The sequence below is a fragment of the Canis lupus genome, chromosome 17, assembly GCF_003254725.2.
Source record: "Canis lupus dingo isolate Sandy chromosome 17, ASM325472v2, whole genome shotgun sequence".
Classification (NCBI taxonomy): domain Eukaryota; kingdom Metazoa; phylum Chordata; class Mammalia; order Carnivora; family Canidae; genus Canis; species Canis lupus.
This window is the reverse complement of record NC_064259.1, coordinates 49,550,944-49,569,144: the sequence shown is the minus strand read 5'-3', so window position 1 is coordinate 49,569,144 and position 18,201 is coordinate 49,550,944. Positions and strand designations below refer to the sequence as shown.

The 18,201-nt window shown below is 35.9% G+C and overlaps 1 protein-coding gene across 1 annotated transcript in view; it reads left to right on the top strand.

Moving 5' to 3' along the window:
* Positions 1-18,201, top strand: part of ALMS1 (ALMS1 centrosome and basal body associated protein) — a 215,606-nt gene that overhangs the window by 42,666 nt on the left and 154,739 nt on the right. The window contains exons 6-8 of the mRNA XM_035700716.2: positions 1,526-1,644; positions 1,750-1,899; positions 7,465-7,624. Coding sequence (XP_035556609.1) covers positions 1,526-1,644; positions 1,750-1,899; positions 7,465-7,624 — 429 coding nt within the window. The remainder of the gene's footprint in view (positions 1-1,525; positions 1,645-1,749; positions 1,900-7,464; positions 7,625-18,201) is intronic.

Sequence of the window (18,201 nt, the reverse complement as noted above, 5' to 3'; positions counted from 1 at the left end):
TTCGACACAGTTGATAAAAATACAATTCCTAAGGGAAGTGACAATTTTAGTGCCCCTTTTGCATATATGCCATGGAGCAAATACCAAGCTTCACACCGTCCAGAAACATGTGTGATCAGTAAGGGCCATGTTTCCTTTCCGCATGAAGTTGCTCCTCATTTTAATAACAAAATGTCACATTCTTTCCTGCATTGTCTCTTGGAAAGAAGAGGAAAGGGCATTCCCTTGACAGCTCACGGTCATTATTTTGAGAGTGTTTATGTAAGGGCTCCAGCTGAGAATGAGGTGAAAGAAGTGATGAATTCTTTGGAGGGGTATGAAAGAAATGAAGAAGGTCTGGGGAAAGAATTGTCGCAAGGTTTTGAACTAAAGGAGAATAGAAGTGCTTTAGTATTTTCAGAGGTGCATCCCAGATCTTCAGAAATACAGTATTGTGAGAATATTGTAGTTCCTGGTAATTCTGTAAAAGTTTCAGAAATACATATACACTCTAGTGGACATGGTACCTCTCAGATGGAGGTTTCTGGTGTTCCTCTTCAGACTATTAAATCCACCTTGGATCAGATATCAGAACGACTGTATTTTCAAGAGGAAGGAAACCAAAGGGCCACTTGTGTTTTTGGTGGAAAAAGTGTTGATGCTTCTGAAAACGTAGCCTTTGAGGTAGTTATTGCCTCTATTGAGCCTTCCAAGAAAGAGAATACAGTAAATGAAATCCAAACTGACATCAGTAAGTTTTTAGTAAATGACAGCCAAGAAAGGGAACCAAAAAATCCACATCTTTCCCTATTAAATTATAACAATGAAAACTCTTTCTTTGATGAGCTTAGTCATCCATGTTATCAATCTCCTCCTGGGGTGTTTGAATTAGAGGCTTCAAAACCATTGTTGCATAAAAAAGTTAATGGTGATAATAGCTCCCTGTATTGGCCTCTTAATTTAAAATCACTCCCCAGTGCTCCTCAGGAAATGTTCATTAAGCCACTTTCTCTTATTCCAGAGTTTAAGTCATCTGCTTCTTTAAGTGAAAAATCTCACAGCCAGGCTGTTGGTCTTGGCAAAGCACAGTCAGCTTTATTTCAGTGTGATCTAGACAATGAACCATTTCTTCCCATTGGGAAGATAAAGTCTGTTCCTGCTCTTGACCTTGCAGAGAAGGTAGGATCTTCAAACATTTTTTATCCAATGAAAGTATCGACTTCAGATTCTTTGGTTTTACAAGATTTAAGAAGATTTGAAGAAGTTGCCGATTCCTCAAACTATATTTTGGGTAAGAATGTAAACTCTAGTAACATATTTGAAGGTCCATCTGCAGTTGTGGGAAGCAGCTTTTCAGCAAACTTGGTGACATATGATGCAAAGTCACAAGGTACTTTACCAGTGACCAGTAATGCATCTTTAATTACAGTCAGTCAAGGGACTTTGCTGAAAGCTGATGCAGGCCAAGGTAAAATTCCTTGGCCTATGGGAGACAAGTCCAGTTTTACCATACATACAATTATGCAAAATGACTCCTATTTTATAGAGGGCCTGCAGGGGAAGGCTGAATCTGGCACCTATACTCTAGATGATGATACTGAATGCTGTAACCTAGATGAGAATGCTGTTGTATGCAGTACAAGAGTTGATGATCTACAAAGAGAGGTGAGACACAATGAAATGATAGTTGGGGAATGTGGTCTTTTCCAGTACTATTTCAGGAAAATGTGTTATTAACTTGTTTTTATTTTACTTTCTACTATTGCCCAGATATGTGAACAAGGTGACTTGACTAGTGAATGCATTGAGCTAGCAAGTTTAAAAAATGTGCTTGATGATCTAGAGGTTTGTGACAGCTCCCTGGACTGGGAATCTGACTTACAACTGCCATCTAAGGAAGAGAGTGATTTTGAAGAGCCCGTAAGTTTTTCTGTCTGGCATTTCTTGTGGGGTGGGGAAAGAATATTTTAGTTGAAAAATGGGGATGAAAGTAAAGGGCCTATTTCTATCCTCTAATACCAACATGCAACTTACAACTTAGTTTCAACTGATATCCAAGAATATATATACTCCATTAATTTGTTAGGGGTTTGCATAAGAGAAATATTTGTGTTTCAGAGACCATAAGATTTAGTGAGTTCTGTGGTATCTTGGAAAAGGCCATCCTTTGGAGCTCCCAGGCATTTTTTTATCTGGAGACATGCCAACTCTTCCTGGTTGTGCCAGCAAGAACCTTTGGACAGTGTTAAGATTAGGCTCACTGGTAGACATAGTCAATTGTACATTTTTTTTTACTCTGTCTTCAATTTATAAGCATTGGAATAGACCCTGGAATATTTAAATATTTTTTTTAGAAGCTCCTGAAAGATTTGACTTTTTTATTTTTTATTTTTTTTTAATTTTTTTAAAATTTTTTTATATTTATTTATGATAGTCACAGAGAGAGAGAGAGGCAGAGACACAGGCAGAGGGAGAAGCAGGCTCCATGCACCGGGAGCCTGATGTGGGATTCGATCCCGGGTCTCCAGGATCGCGCCCTGGCCCAAAGGCAGGCGCCAAACCGCTGCGCCACCCAGGGATCCCTGACTTTTTTTTTAAATATATATTTTTAAAGATTTTATTTATTTATTCATAGAAACAGAGAGAGAGAGAGAGGCAGAGACACAGGCAGAGGGAGAAGCAGGCAGCATACAGAGAGCCTGATGTGGGACTCCATCCCAGGTCTCCAGGATCACACCCTGGGCTGCAGGCGGTGCTAAACCGCTGTGCCACCGGGGCTGCCCGACTTTTTTTTTTTTTTTTTTTTTTTTAAAGATTTTATTTATTTATTCATGAAACAGAGAAAGAGAGAGGCAGAGGGAGGAGAAACAGGCTCCATGTCAGAAGCCCGATGTGGGACTCGATCCGATGTGAGACTCTATCCGGGGACTCTGGGGTCACGCCCTGAACCAAAGGCAGACGCTCAACCGCTGAGCCACCCAGGTGTCCTGAAAGATTTGACTTTGAAGGAATTTTGAAAATTTCAGAACCAATGTTTGCCCAGGAAGGATACTGAGAGTCTTAATATCCACACTAGTTAGTGTCCTCAAAGATAACTAACTTCCTCTCTCCCAAATGAGTGACATATCTATGTATATACACATTCCTTCCATTTATATCATTATTATTGTGTGTGTGTACTAGAAAACTGAGGTGTTATAAAAATTCTGTGTTAGCCTTTCTTTTATACAAGACTTCATTTGTTTGGATCCTTGGATATCTGGGCTTTAATGTTCCTTTGGTTCCATTGCCCATTCTCTTTTGTCTGATATGGTCAGCTTCTTTATAATATATCCTTGTATCTTTATATTATACTAGTCATTTTATACAGCTATACAATAGATGATGTATACTTAATGTTACTTTCCTTTCCTGTTTCCCCATGTGTAACTTTACTTTGTCATTGGTAAGCTGCTAGTTTGGGTTGCAGTCATTTTTAAATATTTAGGTTTAGGCAGTTGATTAGAGAAAATGAACAATGATATTGAGATAAACTTTTCCTTTTATTTATAAAAGGAAACAAATTATTTATTTATAATTATTTAATCCTTTATAATTAAAATAATTTATTTATAATTATTGAACATATTAAAAATTGAAATACAGAGAACTGTGAGGTTAGTTTTATTTTCTTTAATGTTCTAAAGTTGGCATTGTTTAATTCTAATTTTCATTCTCTTAACAATGGGGATGAAAATGATAGCTAACACTGTGTGCTCAAATACTATGCTAAGAGATTTATTTATATACATCAATTCATTTAGTCCTTTGGTCAATCCTATGAGATAGGATTATTGGGGGTTATTATCATCCTGATTTTACAATTGATATTTAGAGGGTTAATAATGGAACTTGCTTATTATTATTGAGGAAGTAGGGGAGCTAGTACTTGAAACTAACCTTATCTATGTATTTAACCATACTATACAATAAACTGCCTTCCTGTTTAACTATTCTTCAGTGAAAGCAGAGCCAGGATTTTGCATTATTTTGGCAAGAGTGAAAATTTTGAAGGGAATTGGTCAAAGTGAATTTCAATAAGAATGAGAAACAAGTATGATCAATTTTAAACTTAGAGTTTCTCATTTTTTTGATAGATCACTTATGTAACTTACATCAGCTTTTTATACACATATATTTAAAGAAATGTAGATACATATTCAGTTAATAGTGATGTGCTAAGGTTAACTCTGACCAGTATTCCAGGTTTTATTTGCCCCTAGCTATAGCCCTAAGTATATTTTTTCAGTTTAGGGAGGATGTTCCATGTATTATCTTTCACTCTTACCTCCATTCTGTGGTCTGCAAGTTGTAATGCCAGTATTAGGGAAACAACGAGCCAGTAATCTTCCTACACGGCTCAGCTTGCCCTTGGAGGGCTTGTTTGTTCCTTGGTTTCTTTCTTATTCTCATCTGTGTCTCAGAAGACTCATTTATACTTGTTTGCCTTACTTTGGTACCTAATCATCATTTCTCTAAATGATTATTTTGGCAGCTACTTATATATGATGTAGCTTGGGGTTATGAAAAGAGTGTAGAGATTTGGAGTCAAAACCTTGTTCAATTATTTTTCAGCCTCATGCATTTGGCAGATGACTTTGGAGGATTATTCTACTCATCTGCATAAAGAAATAAGAATAGTAACAATCAGCCTCATGCATTGTTATATTGAGTGGGGTAGGGTATATAGTACTGCCTGGCTATTAGTTCTCTTCACTTTACAGAAACTAGACTCCTAGGCCCTCACCAGGAGTTTTCTCCTATCATTATTACTCCTGTGTTTCTCTTTCCTTGTTCCTGGTAGCAGCATATTACATTCTTTTAGCTTTTGTGTTAAAATACTGTTTTAGTACTCCTTATTTTGGCCATGTAACTAAATATTATTTAAGATTTACTTTTTCGATTTCTTTTTGTTTTGTTGGTTCTACCTCTTCCACCAAGTACCTAATTTCCTCTCAAGGTTTATTATTTTTTTTAAGGTTTTATTTACTTATTAATGAAAGACACACAGAGAGAGACAGACACATAGGCAGGGGGAGAAGCAGGCTCCATACTGGGAGCCCGATGTAGGACTCATCCAAGGACCCCAGGATCATGACCTGGGCTGAAGGCAGACACTCAACCACTGAGCCATCCAGGTACCCCTCCTCTCAAGGTTTAAATGCTTTTTTCCATGTGATGATTATCCCATCCGTTTTTAGATCCTAATATTTCTATTGAGGTAGACCTAGACCTGAATGCTATCTTGCATAAAATTTTCCATCACCTTAGATGCAACTTGCCTATATCAAAAGAACTCAAACTTTTTTTTATGAAATCAGACTTGTAGATTTTCTTAATTCTTATAGAGAAGTTAACATTTCTTGGTGTCTTCATCATCTTTGATTCATTATTGATTAAAAACTGGGAGATAAACCAATTTTCATTTTTTCCTCCTGATTTCTCCTGTTTCAATTAGTAATGAAGATCTGGTGATCTCTTAAATTCTTCTCATCTTTTTCACTGTATGTTTTCATTTCTTTTTTTTAAAGATTTCATTTCTTTATTAGAGCATAAGCGGTGGGGTGGAGAGGGAGAGAGAGGGAGTAGGCTCCCTTCTGAGCAGGGAGCCCAATGTGGGATTTGATCCCAGGACCCTGAGATCATGACCTGAGCCAAAGGCAGACACGTAACTGACTGAGCCACCCAGGTGCCCTACATTTTCTTTTGTATTACTTGCTCTAGTATCTGTTATGTTTCAGTGCTTTGATATAATGAAATTTTGTTTATTTCTATATTTTAATTCCAGTATAGTTAACAGTGTTATATTAGTTTCAGGTGTACAATATTGTCCATTTGCAATTCTATAGATTACTCACTGCTGATGGTGGTAAGTGTACTCTTAATTCCCTTCACCTATTTTACCCAGCCCTCTGCCAACCATCAGTTTGTTCTCTGTAATTAAGAGTCTGGTTTTGTCTCTTTTTTTTCTTTGTTCATTTGTTTTGTTTCTTAAATACTACATAAGTGAAATATATTTGTTTTTCTCTGACTTATTTCACTTAGCATTATACCTTCCAAATCTATCCATGTTGTTGCAAGTGGCCAGATTTCATTCTTTTTTATGGCTGAGTAATATTAATGAAATTTTATTGAAGTCAAGATTGGAATAGAAACTTTTTTCTTCCTACATTTGGAAGTTCTAGAGTAAAACTGATATTAAATACACATAGGTGCCTGGGGGGAGACACACACACACACACACAAATACATAAGTTAATGAGCTGTACTTCAAAAAAGTCTCCTTTAGGAATGGGATAATTGAAAATTAAGAACTTTGTGCTCTGTTTAGAGCAGGATTTCTCTTACTGTTATCTTTTGGGATATGATAATTCTTTGTTGTGGGGGGCTTGTTTGTGCCTTTTAGGGTGCTGACCAACATCCCTGGCTTCTCACTAGATGCCAATGGCTACCCTCCCTCTACCCCATGCTCCAAGTTATGACAGTGAAAAATGTCTCCAGGCATTGCCAGATGTTTCTTGGTCAGGGAGAGATGGATGGGGGCAAAATCTTCCACACCTGAGAACCACTGGTGTAGAGAAACCTAGACCAGGGCAGTAGAAGTAGAATATTTATTTTTATACCATCCCAACTTCTAAGAATGTTCATTACTACACAGTGAAAAAACCTTGCTAAAAGAGAATGGAACCAAATTCATCCTTAGGTACATTTTTTTCTCCCCTGAGAAGTATCAAAAAGAGGGAATAATATTTTTAGGAAAATAATGAAACCTAAAAGTAATATATTGTTTTATATGAGAGTATGATGTGAACCTGGTGAAAAGTTCTATATATTTATGTACTGACATCACCAATGATGGTTTCTAATTTCTTTTCTAATAAGTACTTGCTGGGATCTGATGAATCTTTGAGAACTTCTTTTTCAGCATTTAACCTTTACTTCACTGTCAGTTTATATTTCCCACTACTTTTGTTTAAAGAAGTTTGAGGACATAGTATTTTGGTAATTGATCATAGATCCAGTTCTTTGATGCTTTAATTTTTTTTCTAAACGTTTGTGGATTTCTTGAAAATATTCCTGTTGTCTCTTCCCTCCTTTCATCTTTACTTTTGACAACATACCTCTCCTTTAAAAAAAAAAATTCTTGCACTTGTCAAGAGTAATACCAAAGTTCAAAATCTTCAATGATCATACTTTTATATGGAACAAACTTCTAGGCTTCCTATCTGTAATATTCTATATAGGCAGACTTCCAGACCCTAAGAATAATTTGTAGAGCCTTCCTAGAATTGACCAAACAAGATATGACTTGTATATGAATTTAGGATGGTTGAGAAGATGATCTTAAGAAATTGGTATAACTGCTTAGTATTCATTTTCATGAATGTGAAGGTGAAGTCTAAAATTAATCCTATTTTTTTGATTTTTTTAAATCTCCTTTTATAGGTAGGTCATTCTAATACGGACATTAATCAGCCTTTTTCATCTATATTGCCTCCATTTATTCCTCATGAGCCAGCCAGAGAGTTGGAGTATCACTCTTCAGATCTCAGAATGTTGAGAGTATCTCCTGACACTGTGCAAAAGACTCTCGAACATTCAGCAGGTATGTAGAAAAGGAGATATTAGGTGTTCTTATGGCTAGCTTGTTAAAAATACCTTGCTAAGGCTAATTTTTTATTTTTAGACTCCTGTAATAATATTAATTTTGGATTAAATGTATTTATAAATCCCCAGATATTTTATTAGATGAATCATTTGGTTTTTCATTGTCTTCTCTGTGGCAATGTTATAACTCAATTACATGAGGAGTCTGATATTAGAGTCAGTTTATTATTTCTGTATTCCATTCTGTGACTTGAAGGGAAAAAAGAAATTAATGGAACAGAAAAGGAGAAGAGTAGATCCAAATAAGTTTGTAGAGAGGAAACTGAGAGATCAGTTCTGAGGTAGAAAACAAGATTATCTGCTGAAGGAGAGGTAGTGAGTGGTAAAGGAGGGTTAGGGGGTTTGAGGAGAGTAGCTTGGTGCAGGCTCAGAATTTAGGTTACTAAGTAGGAGTTGCAGCTGACCAAGAACTAGCAAAAGAATTGGCAGGTCGTTCTGAGAAGTCAGCTGAGATTGGAGATAATTTTGTAATGTTACCAGCCTTAATGGAATCTGGTTTTTCTCTATTAAAACTCAGGACTACAGAAAATGAGTTATAGGATTGATCCTTGGTTGAGGGATTTGTTGAGTGGCCACGTGGATATGGTGGATGGAAAGCAGTGGAAGGGTATCAGTAAGAGTTGATCACCTGTTGGTTTTAGCCTGAATAGAGAAAGAAGAGAAACCACAAGAATTATTAGTTGGAGAAAATAGAAGGGACGGAGGTTTATTTATGAAGTTGAATAGATCATGTGGATATAACTTATGGAGAGAGCTAGAGTAATGGGTAATTTTGGTCAGATTGAAGTGGTACATTTAAATGGGGATTTGTTTTAAATTTAAATTTAGATCAGTTTGAAGGGTGATTAGATCCATTGTATGGCCTTGGGATTGGATAGTAGAAATTGAATAAAGATCAATAGGGTAGAAAACAAATTGTGATTTTGAAGCTATCTTATTGGCTTAGTTAACTATGTTTAATTATCTTCTGGTTAATATGGGATTTGATGTTAAGGGAAATCTGTGAACCCAGTCCTTGAAGTCTTCACAAAACAGGAGGAACTGGGAGTTGCAAGGAGAAAGTGATAGTGGGGGATGGTAGAGAAGCTTGTGTGTGGCCTAAACCTCAAAAAGGAGGTTTCATTTATTTTTATTTGAGAAATATGGAAAATAATGATAAATCATTGTGAGAAGTAGTTAAATGTCACTTCCATCTCTCCTTGTTTCTAGAGAATATGTGGAAGAGGGCTGCAAGGGCAGTATGTGAGACATTACTAAATAGCACAAAGGTTTCAAAGAGCACAGGAGAAAGGTTGAGAGGGGAGGAGTAAATCTTGGGAAGAACCAAGGTAAGAAGACAGAGCAGTAATAGAATGTGGGGGCAGGAGATTATTTGCTTTTGTCTGGACCAGGGATTTTAGTGATGAGCATAGTTGAAATCACTGTATCTAATTGTTTAAATGTATCAGAAATAATTTTGATGTCAGAATTATTTGAGAGTCTCAGGTCATGTCTGGCCTGGTCTCAGAGGTGAGAGGAGGACTACCGTAGGATTTGATAAGGGCACCGTGTCTAAATATGTCTTCTTGGGGGCTCTCTCTTTTAATGATTATAGCATGGCTTGATAAAGAATTCTCAAGTTGTAATCTGTATCACCCTGCTTTTGCCTTTACATCCTTTGAAATTGTCCTAAAATTCTGGATATTCTGTTCTATTCTGTTTTTTTTTTTTTTTTTCTTTTTTCTCTTTTTTCTCTTTTTTCCCCACTTTACATTTCAGTTTGGCAAGTTTCTGTTGACGTACCTTAAAATTCACTGATTCATTCTTTGGTATATCCAGCCTATTGATGAGCCCATCAAAAGCATCCTTCATTTCTGTTACACTGTTTTTTGACTTCTGTCATTTCTTTTTGATTCTTTGAGTTTCCTTCCCTCTGCTTATATTACTTAGTCTCTTCAGACTGTTTTTTTGCCTTATAACATGCCTTGTAATTTTTTGTTCAACACTGGGCATGATGGGGGCACATGGGTGGCTCTGTGGTTGAGAGCCTTTGGCTCTGGATATGATCGAGGGATCCTGGGATGAGTCCCGCATTGGGCTCCCTGCAGGGAGCCTGCTTCCCCCTCTGCCTATGTCTCTGCCTCTCTCTGTGTGTCTCTCATGAATAAATAAATAAAAATCCTTTTTAAAAAGAACAAAACCACTGGGCATGATGTATTAGGTAAAAAGAAGTGAGGTAAATAGGCCTTTGGTGTGAGGTTTTGAGTTTACTGGCTAGAAGTTAGGCTGTTTAATTGTTTGCTGTAATTGTTGTCAGACACTAAAATTTCCTTTGATGTCCTTGTTTTTTCTCTCCTGTTGTCTTTTGGTTTCTGTTGACACTCTGTTTTATTTTTTAATTTTTATTTATTTTTTTATCTTAAAGATTTTATTTATTTATTCATGAGAGTCACAGAGAGAGAGAGTCAGAGACACAGGCAGAGGGAGAAGCAGGCTCCTGCAGAAACAGGCCTGACATGGGACTTGATCCTCGGTGTCCGGGATCATGCCCTGAGCCAAAGGCAGACGCTCAACCACTGAGCCACCCAGGCATCCTGACACTCCTTTTTTATTTTTATTTATTTATTTATTATTTTTTTAAAGATTTTATTTATTTATTCATAGAGACACAGATAGAGAATGAGAGGCAGAGACACAGGCAGAGGGAGAAGCAGGCTCCATGCAGAGAGCCCGACGTGGGACTGGATCCAGGGTCTCCAGGATCATGCCCTGGGCTGCAGGCGGTGCTAAACCGCTGCACCACCGGGGCTGCCCCTGACACTCCTTTTTAAATAGGGTCCGGGCCTTGCTTACATTCCATCATCTGTAATATTCTGTTATTATAGAGGAGCCTTATTAATGTAGTGATAAGTTGTGGAGGGGAGAGGTTGCATTATAATAATCTTATGATTAGGAGTCAGTCTTTAGTGAGCCTGTGTCCCTGAGCTATTGCTTTTACAAGCACTTCTTAGCATTTTTCTTTTGCCTAGGTGAAGTAGGAAGCCTGGGAGGTGGGGCTAGAGTTGTGTGTTTCCCTTCTTCCAGGTTGGTTAGATTTTTGTAAAACCCAGTTGGTTAGACTCTAGTAATAGAGTTTCCCTGAGGCCAGTCTATCTGGTCTTCTTCTAAAATGATTATCCTTCCCTGTGCCAAGAGTATGAGAGTATTTTTGTCTCATGTTCATCTTAATAGCTTTGTGGGGTCCCCCGAAGTAAAGCTCATGAAAATGTAGAGTTCTTTCTGAAGCTCTAAAACCCTTACAAGGGTTTTTTTTTTGTTTTTGTTTTTTTGGCTTTAAGAGTTCTCTCTAAAGTAAGTTCATGCTTAGCCTCTAGCAGTTGGTTAATTAAAGTTTAATTTTTCCTAGGCATTCGTGATTCCAGTGTCTTCTCCGTGCAATATGTGATTCTTTATCTTCATCTCTCTCTGGTTTTCAGGATAGTTGTTTTACTTTGTGAACTCACTTCTCTGATGGATCCAAGAGTTGTTGATTTTCAGTTTGTTCAGTTCTTTTCTTCTGTAGATATGAGTGACTTCTAAGCTCTTTACCTGTTGGACAAGAAAATTTTCTTTTTAAAAAATTGTCAAAATATAGAAGAGCAACTAAGCTAGAGCTTTGGAAGGTGAAATATATTTAGAATGGAAATTGAAGCCATCTGTCATTAGTTTTTTTTAAAAAACAGTTCTATTGAAATGAAATTTACATGTAATACATTTCACCCATTTAAAGTTTACAGTTCACCAAGTTGTACAAACATCACTATATTCTTAATTATATTTTTGTTTTTTGAGTTGTTATTTAAATGCTAGTTCATTAACATACAGTGTAATATTAGTTTCAGGTGTACAGTATACTGATTCGACACTTCCATAAAACACTTGGTGCTCATCACAGCAGGTGACCTTTTTTTTCTTTTTTTTTTTTTTTTTGCAGGTGCCCTTCTTAATTCCCATCACCTATTTATCTTGTGTCCCCCCCCCCCCCCCCACTTCCCATCTGGTAACCATCCTCACTACACTCTAATTTTTGTTTCTGTTTTATTTTTTTAAGATTTATTTATTTATTTTAGAGAGAGAGCAGGCACAAACAGGGGGAATGGCAGAGGGAAAGAGAGAGAGAGAATCCTTAAGCAAACTCTGTGCTAAGCAAAAAGCTTGATGTAGGGCTCAATCCCAGGACCTGAGATCATGACATGAGCCAAAATCAAGAGTTGGACACTTTACTGACTGAGCCACCCAGGGAGCCCAATACACTCTAATTTTAAAACATTTTTATACCCAAATACCCTGTACCTGTTTGTACTCAGTCCTCATTCCACACCTCCCTCACCCCTAGGCAATCTAGGCAACCACTAATCCACTGTGTCTATAAATTTGCGTATTTTGGACATTATCATATAAATCAAATCATGTCATTGATTTGTATGTATGTATCATGTATGTGATCTTTTGTGAGTGGCTTCTTTCATTGATTTCAAGATTTGCCTGTATTATAGCAAGTATCAGTACTCGTTCCTTTTTATTACCAAGTATAGATATGTCACATTTTGTTTACCCATTCATCAGTTGATGGACATTTGGATTTTTTTCCAGTTTGGGGTGTTATGAATAATACTGCTATGAACATGTGCATGTTTTTGTGTATATTTTTCATTTCTCTTTGATATATATCAAGGAGTGGGTTGCTGGTTTATGGAAACAGCATTTAACATTTTTGAAGGACTGTTAAACTGTTTTCCAAAGTGTGTAACATATTACATTCCCATCAGCATGATGAGGGTTCTAATTTCTCCACATCTCAACACTTGTTATTTTCTGTCTTTTCAGTTATAGCCATTCTGGTGGGTATGGAATGGTATCTTGTGATTTTGATTTACATTTACCAATTGCTAATGATGTTGAGCATTTTTTCTTGTTTATTGGCCATGTGTATATCCTTAGATATTTACTTTTTAACTAGGTTACTGATTTTTTAAATATTGAGTTGTTAGAGTTCTTTTTATACTTTGGATGTAGGTTGTTTATCAGATATATTATCTGCAAAAATTTTCTCCCGCTCTGTGGGTTGTCTGTTCACTTACTTGATGGTATTGATTGCAGCACATAGTTTTGAATTTTGATGAAGTCCACTTTATTGGTTTTTCTTTTTTTTTTTTTTTTTTAAGATTTTTATTTATTTGAGAAAGAGAGAGAGAGAGATCAGAAGCAGGGGGGAAGGGCAAAAGGAGAAGCAGACTCCCCGCTGAGCAGGAAGCCCCGAGCCAGACTTGATCCTAGGACTTTGGGATTATGACCTGAGCTGAAGGCAAACATTTACCTGACTGAGCCCCCCAGGTGCCTGGTTTTTCTTTTTTTTTTTTTTTTTAAATTTATATATATTCATGAAAGACGTACAGAATGGGGCAGAGACACAGGTAGAGGGAGAAGCAGTCTCCTTTCGGAGAGCCTGATGTGGGACTCGATCCCAGGACCCTGGGATCATGCCCTGAGCCAAAGGCAGAGGCTCAACTACTGAGCCACCCAGGCATCCCAAAAATTAATATTTTAAGTAGTGGTAAAATACACATGACATAAAATTTACCATCTTAAACATTTTTAAAAACATAGTTCAGTGGCAAAAATACATTCACATTGTACAACTATCACTGCCATCCATCCACAAAACTTGTAAAACAATCTCTGTTACTATTAAACACTAATTCCACATACCTCCTGTTGGTTAACTCTCATTTTACTTTTTATCTCTTAATTTGACTACTTTAGGTACCTAATATAAGTGGAATTGTACAGTATTTGTCTTTTCATGACTGGCTTATTTCACTTAGAATAATCTTTTCAAGATTCATCCATATTGTAGTATGTGTCAGATTGTGCTGAATGTGTAGATATGTTTTGGGAACATTGCTATCATAATATTTAGAGCTGTGAAATTGGGTTGTCTTTCCTTTGAGAGAATGTCATCTTATATACTTTGATCTATAAATACGGGATGTCTTTCCATTATTTGGGTTTTCTTTATTTCTTTCAACAAGATTTTGTAGTTTTCAGTGTACAAGTCTTGCACTTCTTTGTTAAATTAATTCTGAGTCATTTAATCCTTTTGTTGAAAAAGAGATTGTTTTCTTTCTTTCTTTTTTTTTTTTTTTAAGATTTTATTTATTTATTCATGACAGACACACAGAGAGGGAGAGAGAGAGCCAGAGACACAAGCAGAGGGAGAAGCAGGCTCCATGCAGGGAGCCCGATATGGGACTTGATCCTGGGTCTCCAGGATCCGGCCCTGGGCTGAAGGCAGCCCTAAACCCTTGAGCCACCCGGGCTGCCCGAGATTGTTTTCTTAATTTCACTTTTGCAATGTTCATTGCTAGTGTATGGAAATATAGTTGAATTTTGTATGTTAGTTTTATAGCTGCAATCTTGCTGTACTATTTATTATCTCTAATATTTTTTTTGTGTGGATTGCTTAAAACTTTTTTATACAAGACCATGTCATCTGCAAATAGAATTTTCTGTCTTTCCAACATGGATGCCTTTTATGTATTTCAATTCCCCAACTGCCCTGACTAGAACCTTCAGTACGATGTTGCATAGAAGTGGCAAGGATGGACATTCTTGTCTTCTTGCCCTGGTCTTTGTAGAAATGTATAAAGTCTTTTATCATTAAGCATGATGTTAGCTGTGGGATTTTTGTAAATGCTGTTTATCAGGTTGAGGAAGTTCCATTTGTAGTTTTTAGAGCATGTTTATCAAGTTATCCTGTAAGGTGTTAGATTTTGTTAAATATTTTTTCTGCCTTTTATGATGATCATATGGTTTTTGTCTTATATTCTGATAATATATATAGGATTATTAATTAATTTTCTATGTTGAACCAACCTTGCATTCTTGGTTACATATGCCATTTGGTTATGGGCATACAATCCTTTTGTATGTTGTTGGATTTGTTTTGTCGGTAATTTCTTGAGGTTTTTTGTGTTTATATTCATAGTAGGTACTGGTGCGTGGATTTGTTGTGATTTTTGCTATTACTGGGTTTTGGTACAAGGATAATGCTAATGTCACCAGTTGAGATGAGAAGCATTGTCTCTTCTAGTTTTTAAGAGTTTGAAAAGGATTAGTTTTTATTGAATGAAACTCACTGTAAAGCTGCCTAGCATAGTCTTTGTAGAAGTTTTAAAATTACTAATTTCATGTCTCTACTTGCTGTAAGTCTATTTAGATTTTATATTTTTCATGAATCAGTTTTTGTAATTTTTTGTCCTTTGTGAAATTTATCCATTCCAGCGAGGTTATCTAATTTGTTGGCATATAGTTGTTCATGGTATTCCCATGTAATCCTTTTTATTTTGGAAGATTGTTAGTAATATCCCTTCTTTCATCCTGATTTTGACAATTTGAGTTTTTCTATTTCTCTCTTTTTTTTTTGGTGAGTCTAGCTAAATTTTGTCAATTATGTTCATATTTTCAAAGAAATAAATTTTGGTTTTTCTACTTTTTCTGATCTTTTCCCCAACTTTTTAGATCTCTGTTTCAGGGGATCCCTGGGTAGCTCAGCGGTTTAGCGCCTCCCTTCGGCCCAGGGCGTGATCCTGGAATCCCAGGATTGAGTCCTGCATCAGGCTCCCAGCATGGAGCCTGCTTCTCCCTCTGCCTGTGTCTCTGCCTCTCTTTCTCTCTCTTTCTCTCTCTTTCTCTCTCTCTCTCTCATAAATAAATTTAAAAAAATCTTTAAAAAAATAAATAAATCTCTGTTTCATTTCCAGTTTAGTCTTTATTTTTTTCCTTTCACATTTCAGCTTTAGTTTGTGCTTTTTACGGTTTCTTACCGTGAAAGAATAGGTTATTGATTTGAGACTTTTTAAAAAAGATCTTTCATCTATTTATTTGAGAGAGAGAGTGCACATGCACATGAGCAGTGGGGAAGGGCAGAGGGAGAGAGAGAAGCAGACTTCCTGCTGAGTGAGTTGCCTGATTCAGGGCTGGATCCCATGACCTGGAGACCACAACCTGAGCTGAAGGCAGATGCTTAACTGACTGAGCACCTGGACGCCCTAAGACTTTGTTTTTGACATAGGTGTTTACAATGATAAATTTCTAAGCACTATGTTAGTGACATGCTCATAGTTTTGGTTTATTGTGCTTTTTACTTAATTCACCTAAAACACTTTAGTTTCCATTGCAATTTGTTTTCATTGACCCCTTGGTTATTTGGGAATGTCTTGTTTAATTTCCACATATTTGTGAATTTCTTTTTGTTATTAATAGCTCATTTGATTCCATTTTTGTTGGACAGCACATACTTTGTATGATTTTAGGTTATCTAAATTTTATTGAGGCTCACTCTCATGTCTTAGTGTATAGTTTATTCTGTAGAATGTATGGTTTACTGTAGAGAAGAATGCACATTCTGCTATTGTTAGGTGTGTGTTCTATACATGTCTCTTAGTTCTAATGGGTTTATAGGGTTCAAGTCTTCTGATAGGGTTCAAGTCCTGTATCCTTGTTGATCTTCTGCCTAGTTTTCTGTTTTCGAAAGTAAGCTATTGAAATCTCCAGCAGTTATTGCTTAATTGTCTGTTTTATCATTTTTTTGGGTCATATTTGCTTCCTATATCTTGAGACCATGATATTAAGTGCATTTAAGTTTGTAATTGTTATATATTCCTGATGGATTGACTTTGTTGTTATAAATAGTCTCTCTTTAATTCTAGTAACAGTTTTTTTTGTTTTAAGGTCATTTTCTCTTACTTCAGAATAGTCATTTCAGTTATGCTTGCTGCTTTATGGCATGTTTTTCATCTTTTTACTTTCAACCTATTTGTATTTCTGAACCTAAAGTGTATCTCTTGTACACACCTTATAATTGGATCTTACTGATCTTTTTTTAAATACAGACTGACAATCTTTGCCTTTTGATTTAATTGTTTAATCAGTTCATATTCAATGCCATTATTGATTAAGATTGGATATATATTTGCTGGGTTTCTTTTTGTTTTCCATGTTTCATGTCTTTTTATTATGTTCCTATCTTACTGCTTTTTATTGGACTTTGTGAATATTTCTAGTGTCATATTTTATTTTATTTGTTATTTTTAAAGATTTTATTTATTTGAGGGAGAGAGAGAACAAGCACATACACATAGAGGGAGAGGGAGAAGCAGACTCCTTGTTGAGCAGGGAGCCTGATGTGGGGCTCCATCTCAGGACTCTAGGATCATGATCTGAGCCAAAGGCAGATGCTTAATTGACTGAATCACCCAGGTGCCCCAAGTGTCACATTTTAATTTCTTTAATGATTTTCTAGCTAATTTTTTTAGGATATATTCTAGTGGTTGGTTTAGGGATTACAAAATTTATCTTTTAGAATATATACCTTATTTATACTAACTTAATTGTAGTATGATACAGAGACGTTACTCCTATATAGCTCTATTCTCTATTTTTTTTTCTATTCTCTATTTTTTGTGTGTGCTATTATTGCTATACATATTACCTATATGTGTTACAAACACACAAGAATACTTTGTTACATTATTATACTTATTTATATAATTTTATGTATGTTTAAGGAACTGAGAAGAGAGCTAGTATTTATAGAACTTATATTAATCCTTCTAATTTACCATTTTTAATTCTCTTCATTTGTTCCTGAATTTGTTACCATCCAGTGTCTTTTCCTTACTTCACGCCAGCTTTGCTTCTGCCTGCCTCTTTTTGATGTCATTGTCAAATATGTTACATTTCTATGTTATAGCCCCCTTAACATAGTTATATACATATCACTTTGTGTAAAATTGCTTTTAAAATCAGTTAAGAAAGGAAAAGAAATATGGAAATATGCTTTTTGTAATTACCTATATAATTATCTTTACTAGCACTGTCTTGTTTTGTAAATTCAAATTACTCTCTGGTATCACTTGCTTTCAGCCTGAAGAATTCCTTTAATATTTCTTGTATATGATGATTCTGCTACCAACAGATTCTCTCAGAATATTTTTATTTCATCCTTTTGAAAGAGTTTTGTTGGGTTTAGAATTCTTGGTTGATAATATTTTTGTTTGAGCCTCTGAGTATGTCTTCCCACAGTCTTCTGGCCTTTATTGTTTCTGATGAGAAGTCAGCTGTTACTCTTATTACAATTCCCTTATATGTGATTGGTTTTCTCTTGCTGCTTTCAAGATATTCAGTCTTTCAACATTTTGATTATGATGTATTGGGGTGGGTCTCTGTATTTATGCTACACAGAGTTCATTGAGCTTCTCAGATGTGTAGATTATTTTTCCATTTATTTGAGTCTTTTCCCACTTCTTTCATCAGTGTCTTATAGTTTGCAGTGTGCAGATCTTTCACACCCTTGTTTAAATTTATTTCTAGGGTTTTTTTTCCTTTTAAATATAATTGTAAATGGGATTGCATTCTTAACTTCTCTAATAGTTCTTTATTAGTGTATAAAAGTATAACTGATTTTTGTATGTTAATTTTGTATCCTGCAACTTT